A 9880-nucleotide genomic window follows, 5' to 3' on the forward strand; every position below is an offset into this window, starting at 1 on the left:
AGCAAAACCCGTGCAAGATTTGCAGTTCGAGCATGTGGTATTTAAATATATATATATATATATATATATATATATATATATATATATAAGAAAAATTTATATATATATATATATGGGTTACCTTAAAATCACCGACAATCATTTTACTGACAATGTTTTCATCGACACGAATTCACCAACAATTATTTCACCGACAATGTTTTCATCAAACAGTGATTTCACCGACAATGTTTTCACCAACAATGATTTCACCGACAATAATTAAGACAATAATTAATTTAATAATTTAGTTAATATCTACTTAATATCTATTATTCTTAATTACCGACATTTCCAATTATTACTGTAACACTTATGGTGATTAATAAAGTAAGAGTGCAAATACAATAACTTTTACGCCTTATTAATTTGCAAATACAATAACTTTTACGCCTTATTAATTTTTTCATATATATTTCTTTATACGAGAAAATAAATGTGTACATAAAGATTCAACGTATCGCCGGCAACAATATATAGCGATAGAAGCTATATATATATATTGTCGGTGAAATTATTGTTGGTGAAAACATTGTCGGTAAAATCATTGTTGATGAAAACATTGTCGGTAATTTCAATGTGTCGGTAAATAAACATTGTCGGTGAAATAATTGTCGGTGAATTCGTGTTGATGAAAACATTGTCGGTGATTTTAATGTAACCCTATATGTATATGTGGTTTTTATTAGTGTATTTGTGCTCTTATTATTATAATATTAATGTAAATGCAGATTATCAAAAAGCAACAAGCGATTTCAGGTAGAATAAAAATATACGTATCAACTTTCTGTACATATCTTTCTAGAGCGATCTTTTTATGTGTTTATCATAAGAATTATAAGATCAAGTGTAATGCATCTCTATAAATGTTGCTTGTTACTTTGTTTAACTTAAATAATAGCAAATATTAAAAAGAAAGTTCAATCAGACAAAAAACATCAAATCTTTCTATATAATGACTGTTAACAATTTTATTCCGCGAGAGAAAAGAAAAAGTTTCTATTTCTTTCTTTTTTGTGTGTCTCGCGCGTTTTACATATTTTATACTTATAAATAGAAAAATAAGAAAATAAGTTTTTTTTTTCAGAAGCGCGCGCTTTGTTGTATCGTGTTGTGCTGCTCCGTATTCGTATTGCTAAAGACATTATCGTGATTGCGTGGATCAGCTGTTTGACAAAGCAGCCGGAAGAGAGTAAAAACACAGAGGAAAAAAATAAACACAGACAAAAAAGAAGCTTTATTCTTCTCTCACAGAAATCTAATTATTGGAAGTTCGTATGTATACACAAGAAATAGTTTTATATTATTTTTGTTTAGAGCTCAGGTGGAGGCGCCGGTGCTTCGTGGCAGCCAACAGCCTCGGGTTTCTAAAAATTACGTACTGGGTATGTCTTGATGGCCATACCCCGCCACAAGCCGACAATAATAGCCGACGTGACGCGCTATCGAAGTAGCGAGGACCCTTTTTTATCGTGCTCGTTGTGCGGCACCTTCCTATGAATCCTGATTGTTAAAACTTGAATACGAGAGATAAGCTAGCATGGTCGGCCATCTATTGTACATTTGGGAAACTATCATCCATGATATACGTATATATATATATATATACACACATATATATATATGTATATATATTGTAAATGTACGTGCGATGATCGCATACAAATCTCTTTCGCATTATGGATTTATTTGTTTCGCGAAAAATAAATAACACTTTCTATTACTTGCAATCGATATTCGATATTACAAGTAAATAATTCTCGACGCGGCGTATAAAATATATTTATTATACACTTTAAATATCTAGTCTATTTTAGTAGCTTTGCGCGTGCATGTATACAACGTCTTTACTTATATTTTTTATTTACTAGACTATGTAGACATGATGATGTTGTACATATTTTGAAGAAATTTGTTATTGTGTTTATGTTTTATAAACTGAAACAAGAAAGAGATATTATTTTGAATTTTAATAGACTTGTTTTATGTTCGGAATAAAATACCCAAGAATCAAAAATAATTATATAATTTCACTGTATAAACTTTATAATTCGAGTGAGAAAACAGGAACTTTAGTTTTACGTGTGTATTTTTTTTATAATAACAATATTAAATGTGTAACAGTATTACATGAGGGCACAAAAAGATAACTGTGTACTGTGAAAAATTTTATTGCTTGAAGATACAATACAAAGTTAGCCGTATGTACACTCGAACAAATAAACATTAGCGGAACATTAGAGGAACACGTTGAAAAAAGCAATTCCGGCAGTCTTGTGATTCAGTCGAGAATATTGATCACTTATTTATGACTAAGCAAGAAAAACTTAATATTTTTAGTTAATTTATCAGCATTGAATGTTAACAAAACTTAATGCTAGCTCTAAAATTTAGGGCATGCATTATTTCTGTCAACACACAATGTTACTAACAGATTACTATACGATAAAAATAAAAAAACTTTTTGTTTTCTCTCTCTCTCTCTCTCTCTCTCTCTCTCTCTCTCTTTCGTTCAGATGTAATAATGAAACATAATAAAATATAAAAAGCATAGATTTTTGGTAAATTTAACGTGATCAAAAAAAGTATTTGAAACGGCTTTGTTAAAAGAAATAAAAATAAAATTTAAGTAATTGCTAATTTAGACTATCGGCGTTTCAATATTTTTTCTGGCTAAGTTAAATCAAAAATTTATGTTCTTTATTTTTTTATTCTTATATCTAACAGAAATAAATAAATTTTTTTGTAATGTTTAACAGTAATTTGTTAATTTATATTATAGTAGTATTCTGTAAGTAATTTTATTTTTACGCGGTTTTTTTTGTAAAATTGTGATCAAATACTTTTGCAATACTGCTTTTTTATATGCCTCTTATCTAAAAGTAAAAAATTACACATGTGGTAAATAATGTCATTCTCTTGCAAACCGTTAAAGGGCTAAGATGCTAATGAAATGCACAAGAGTATGTAAATATAAAACGAATTAATTGTCAAAATCTATTATTGTGTAAGATAAACTTTTAGCACAATATAATCTTAAATACGTAAATACGTAATATTTACCCAAGCGACGCGTACTAACATTAAATTTACACCTATTTGCATTTTTATAATAGCAATATGTAAAGTAACTCCGGTATACAAGCGACATCTATCGAAAACTTAATTTATCAAATAGTATTTATAATGTTGTGAACACAAAGACAAATAAACTATAAAAAATAAAATCTTTATATTATCTTTTACTATAAAAAAATTACACAAAATCTTTATTCCTTAAAAAATTGAAAAACCGCTTGCATTTTTGCTATATGATTCATAGAAGTTGATTATATACATATATGACTATGTTTGGATAGGATTTATATTCATATTCATATTTATATAATTCATACACAAAAATCCTGAACTATAACTTTCTTTCTTCAAATAACATCTTTCAGTATTTACTTATGTAAAACACATTAAAACATTATGCATTAATCTTTAGACCGCCGGCATTTTTCCATTAAAATAGTGTATTTTTTCTCAAATATTCGTGTATATTAACATGTATGTATATTGATGAAATAATAATAAGGCAAAAGTAGCAAAAGTGCGTGAGGAAACTGCTGAGATTAGCTCGCTGGATAAAAGTTTAGTATTGCGCAACTGCTGTAGTACGAAGCACATAGATATTCTACACGGTAAACTTGTCATATATCCCAAACTGACGAGATATGTAAGACAGCTAGTTGAATAAAGAATACAAGAACTACGTTCTTATAATTTGCTATATTCCTTTAGTATTCTTCTATATTTATATATCGCAAAATAACTGCTAAACATTTAATAAACCTTGTAGAGAAAGAATAATCGCTTTATACATATATCCGTGCAATATGATTGCGTTACTTATCGCTGACATTACACTGACAAATCGATCAAACTGACCATGACTTTTTATAATAGTAACAAAAAAAAGCTAAAATCACAACACAATACTAATATATATTACAAAACACGTAACAAAGTGATTGCACGCAAATTATCTTTATTCTTTCTATTTTTTCTGAGCTATGCGATATAAATCCGACGCGACTCAAGCCTGAAGTAACCTTATACACAAAATGTGGATTATACTCGGAAAATGCGTTTCAAAATATCAAAGAAAAAACTTTTTGAAAATGCAGACGCAAAAATACGTCAAACTATTTCTGAAGGATCGAATGTGTTACTTTTTAGTACGTTTCATCACCTGCAACAAATATATTTAAGAAAATAAATTTTATATGTTGATATTTTAAGAATTTCTCGTTATTGATTCGTGACTCGTTATAAACAAGTGACTCGTTATAAACAAGTAATTTGATAATTAAATCTTATTGAAGCTCGAGAAGTTACTAAACTATGAAATATATCTACGGTCATACGAGCCGATCGCAGGATGTTGTACGGAAAAATGCATATATATATATATATATATATATATGCGCAAAATGCGTACATATATATATATATTTGTTCGCGTGTAAATTTTTACACGCGAGTTTTTTTTAATTGAATTTCAATTCTTAAATTCATATCGGATGCCGGATTTGCATCACACATATGAGAGATCCCGTTTACCCCCTAACTAATTTTTAAAATATTGCGAAAAAATACTCCTCAGCCAGAATTAAAATTCAATTAAAAAAACTAGCGTGTAAAAATTTACACGCGAACAAATATATATATATACGCATTTTTCCACACAACATCCTGCGATCGGCTCGTATGACCGTAGATATATTTCATAGTTAAGTAATTTAATATTTATATTTGAAACAAGAAAATAACCAATCTCAATTTACCAAGATGACTTTTCTCATTACGGCAATCTGAAATCTAAGGCTCAAGTCTATAAGTCCACAAGTAGGTCACGCGAGAATCTACTGCCGAAAAGGGATAATCTTTATTTGTTAACTGAGAACGGAAGGCAATTTGTAAAGCACACCACCCATCTTCAGTTTTCCTCGGAAATAAGTTTCAAATTCACATCGAAGCAAAGTAACAAATTCGATCTAATTACGGAACGTAATTCCAAGAATCAATAAAATGTTCCTTCTCTTAATCAATAGATACAAGCCATGCAAATATTGTAAGCATAAATAATAAAAATAATCAATTGAATTCCAAAATACGTTCGAATTTTAATTGCGCACAACAACACCGAGGACTGTTAATTCTGATTTTAACCCTTTGCACTCCGCTGTCCCCTCTCAGGGGACATCGTAATTCTAGCATATCACTCGGATGTTCCCTCTCAGGGGACATTCAAGTTTATTAGTGATTACGGGAAATTGAGTTATTTCAGCGCAACTTTTTGAGACATGCATGTTTCCCTGAAGTTTTCTCTTGAAATGGCACAAGAAATCAAATCAAGAAACGTCCAGAATCGTTCGGAGTGCAAAGGGTTAAAAACAAACGTTTATAAACAATAACTTTAACTAAAATTAAAAACAACTGAAGATTTGATGAAAGAAGATTTAAGATTTAGATTTTAATTTGGAACATAATTACGAAGCAGAAATGCTGCCAGTCATAATTGTTACGAATATAAATGCTCACCTGAAGATAAGGTACAGCCTTGCAGAGATTCAAGCCCAGGAACCAAGTCTCCGTAACATCCCAGACGACCGACGGTGGCAAGCAAATAAGCAGAACAAGAAGATCGGCCACCGCGAGATTGACGATGAAATAATTGGTCACGGTACGCATCGAATGATTCCGATAGACAGCCATGCAGACGAGCGCGTTGCCGATCAGACCGACCACAAAAACAATACTATGCATACCGATCAACACCCAGTCGGAGAGTTTTGGAAATATATGATCCATCATCAGCCCGATGTAATCCTCGTCTGAGATGCAGTAGTCGTTGGTGCAATTTGTGATGTTCAACTGGAAATCCTCATAGTTGTTCGAATAGTAATAATCCGTGTCATCATCCATTGTAGCATCATCATCATCGAACGCATCGCTCGAACGTGACATTATCAATGCCAGGTAGGCGACAGACACAGCGAGATTCATGTTTTAAATTGTTATTGCATCTTCAGCTTGTTAGAAATTTGAAGAAATCAATCACTTGTATGTCAAAATTATATATCTATATATATATATATATATATATATATATATATATATATACATATAATTATTAATTGACATTATAAACGATAAGTGTCATTCTACGATGCCATGACAGGATTTAGTGAAATAAATCATTCCCGTCAAATAAATTACACAACACGCAAACATAAAAGTCTCTTCAGAGAGCAATACGTTCAGAGACGTATTGCTTGCGGACGTTCTTTTTTTTTCTCTTCTTTCCACCGCTTGCGCGACCCTAGCGCGACCTCAGCGAAGAATATCTTTGAGACAGAGATTATGCATTCATCTTCAAAGCACGATGTAATCAGCTTCGTCAATGCACAATGAAGGTGACGCTTTCGAAATTGAATCGTTGATTTTTTACGCTATATAGGTACACAAAAGAGACATCCTCACTCAATGCACTTTTGAACACATCGTAACTTCAATAAAAACTTCCCAATTTGTTTTGCATAATAGATATTTAGTCAGTTGTGTATCTTAAATGACCCACTGGATTTTGAATGTATCGGAGTCCGAATCTGTCAAATTCATGTTTTTTAAAGTTTGTTTCAGATCTAAATTATTAGTATAGCTCTATAATATATTCCGGCAAATTACATAAATTTGTATAGAGATTAAAGTTCAATCCATCTAGAAATTTTTTCCAATCCCTTTCAATCAAGTTTATCTAAAAAGAAGACTCCAAAAAGTAGTGGGAGTAACGTGAGATTAATAGAAAAAATACAAAAAAAGTAGAAGAACCAATTGTACACAAAGGGACAATGTGTTCAAAAAGAATCGCATTGATGGTTAGAGCGCGGTAAATAATATATACAACGCAAGTACGAAAAATTCAAAGAAAAAGGATTGCGCCGATATTCTTGGCTTTAATAATAGATGCGATATTCGACAATTGTTCAATTGTCGAAAATATTCCTAGAATTCTTGTATCTGTAACTATCTTTGTCAAGCTTGTTGTAAACTTATGAAGCGGAACTGACGCTTAACTTAATCGATATGATCGATAGAGCACTTCGAAATTACGCAGATGATTGAGAGAGAACGACATAATGGCCATCGGCGAATAAATCCAATCAGTATGTGCGCGGAAAGCAGCAAATGAAGTGAAGATGAGACACATAAGCGAGGCAAATGACCATAGAGTACCTAATAGTACGAATAAATCAACTCTTATGGAAAACGTCAGAATTGACGTAAACTGGTTGATTGTCATTATAGTAAAATAACGAAAATTTATATATGTAGTTCTGTCATCAAAAATATCATAATTAAACTATTCGCGATTTTGATAAGCAACATATATTCTTTGTCAATCAATTTGATATTTAAAATTCCATTACTTTTTTATAAAGCTGTAAATATTTACACACACACTTATAATATGTATGCAAATCTTTTTCTTTCAGCGGACTTGAAAAAGGTTGCGGTTTAAATTAAAGCAAAAACGAGTTTCGTAACTTGATTCTTTTGCAGTTTATCGTTATTTTACACGCTAATTAGCATGCTACTAAAAAGAAATATATATATATATTTAAAACAATTTGTATTTAATTAGTTTAGTTAGTTTCAGTAAAGTTTTTTACACGCTTAAAAGCTAATATAGTACGATAGTATAATAAAATAGGTCAACGGTAGCCATGACAGATATATAGAATTATGATATTGATGATAGTAACAGTGTAAGAGGAAATAAACGCGAATAATTCTAGATAGATAGTAAACTCTTTTTGTCAGCAATAATGCACCTTAATTACGCATTTTTATTTAACTTTATTATTAAAAAACTTGAAAAATAAAATATACAGCATACAATTTATTAAATAAAAAATACTCGACAACTGACTAAAAACAAATTTTGAACAGGAAAACTATTTATTTTTTTATAGTCATAATATGTATTTATATTACCTATATGTTACTTTTATTTTTCTATACGCATTTCGTCAGTTTTTCTGAAATACCAAAGGTATAGGATATGAAATACTACAAACTGATTGTTTATATATATATATATATATATATATATATATATATATTAAATCTATACTTTTATACATATATATATATATATATATATATATATAAAAGTATAGATTTAATTAACAAAATATCACTCTTATGTAGTTATAAAATAAAATACCAATTCACGGATAGTTGACCCGATATTGTAATAGAAGATGATCTATAGCACAAATATCATTAAGGTATAAAATAAACCATGCTTCACATTGAATGACAGGTGTTTTGTTATCTATTTATATCTCCTAGATCAAATTCGCGTGGAATTATCTCAAATAATACTGAGAAACTCTCTGTTAACATATTATATTTTTATTGAACAGACTCTTGAACGCAAATATCACTAATCGCAAGCTTGAGCGATATATTTACTTTCCACGAACTGTAGGATTCTCGCTAAATTTGTCTTTACATGACTGCAGTTTGTACATTAATAGTGCAAAAATAACAAAACTTTATAGAAAATTATATGAAATCTTATGAAATGTTCAAAATTATAATACTTTTTCTCGCGTTACAATTTACTTAAATCTTGCAGTTAATTTAATTAATTCTTTTTAGTCGTTGGCGGAAAAAGAAAACCTGATGCAATTTTTGTTATTTTTATTCAAAACTTTTTACGATTATTCTTTCTGTCCAATCGCAAGAAGTTCTGAAAAAGTGTTAATATTCTCATAAAATTGAAACTCTTTCTTTTGTTTTATCACGATGTAATACAAATAACGAAAACGTTTCCTTGTAAAATTATTTCATGGCTTTGCCAACAATATTCGAGACGACATTCTCTCAAACGTTTTTTGTTTTTTTTTTCAATCAAAATTACCTGGATTTATACGTTAATCAATCAAAGTTAACTGAATTTTGCTTCTTTTTCTTGTTCCAATTGTAAACATGCCGCATCCATTAACATACCTTCTCTAATAACAAATTTCTCTGTTAAATAACATGATCACATATCTTTAAACAGTTTTGGTTTTTGCAAGCGATTATATCGTCGCAATCGACTGTGCAAGCAAGACAATACTCTTCTCCTAAATATACAAGAAATCGGAGTGTTAAATGCACACAAATTCACGGGAAAAAATAAAAGTTTCTGTGACAAAGTTTTTGTGTCTGAAGATTAATTTAGCTTTCAATATGTGTATGTGACGTTTGTTGTCGGCGGTACAACTGCGAAAATGTAGCTTTGAATAAAAATATACACCCCACCTGTATGCCGAAAATTCATTATATATACATATATATTTCGCGTATTTGTGAACTCAACGCAAGAAAACATCTTATTCTATATCAAGCATATATTTCTATATTCTGCACATTATAATTATATACCATTATATATATACATATATATAATGTTATATATAATGTTATATATATATATATATACATATAATGTGCAGAATATAGAAACATATACTTGATATAGAGTAGAATGTTCTCTTGCGTTGAGTTCACAAATACACAAATTATATATCGACTTAGGATATCTCGCGTCACTCCGTGCTGATTTATCGTTGCGGGTATTGCAGTTGAGTATAAACTTTGTTTGCTTGTTGCAATATGATATCAAAGATTTTTATTCAACAATATCAAAACGAAAACTAAATTCAAAATTTGCGAGAATTAATTGATGCACAGTGTTTGCTCTCTCTCTCTCTCTCTCTCTCTCTCTCTCTCTCTC

General features: G+C 30.1%; 1 protein-coding gene across 1 annotated transcript in view; it reads right to left on the reverse strand.

Moving 5' to 3' along the window:
- Positions 1-5628: 5628 nt before the first annotated feature.
- LOC109862753 (orexin receptor type 2-like) overlaps positions 5629-9880 on the reverse strand; it is a gene marked incomplete at its 3' end in the record, with an annotated part of 4886 nt that continues 634 nt past the window's right edge. The window contains exon 2 of the mRNA XM_020442886.1: positions 5629-6119. Coding sequence (XP_020298475.1) covers positions 5629-6093 — 465 coding nt within the window. The remainder of the gene's footprint in view (positions 6120-9880) is intronic.

The sequence above is a fragment of the Pseudomyrmex gracilis genome, unplaced genomic scaffold (assembly GCF_002006095.1).
Source record: "Pseudomyrmex gracilis isolate BER0280 unplaced genomic scaffold, ASM200609v1 scaffold_2333, whole genome shotgun sequence".
NCBI lineage: Eukaryota > Metazoa > Arthropoda > Insecta > Hymenoptera > Formicidae > Pseudomyrmex > Pseudomyrmex gracilis.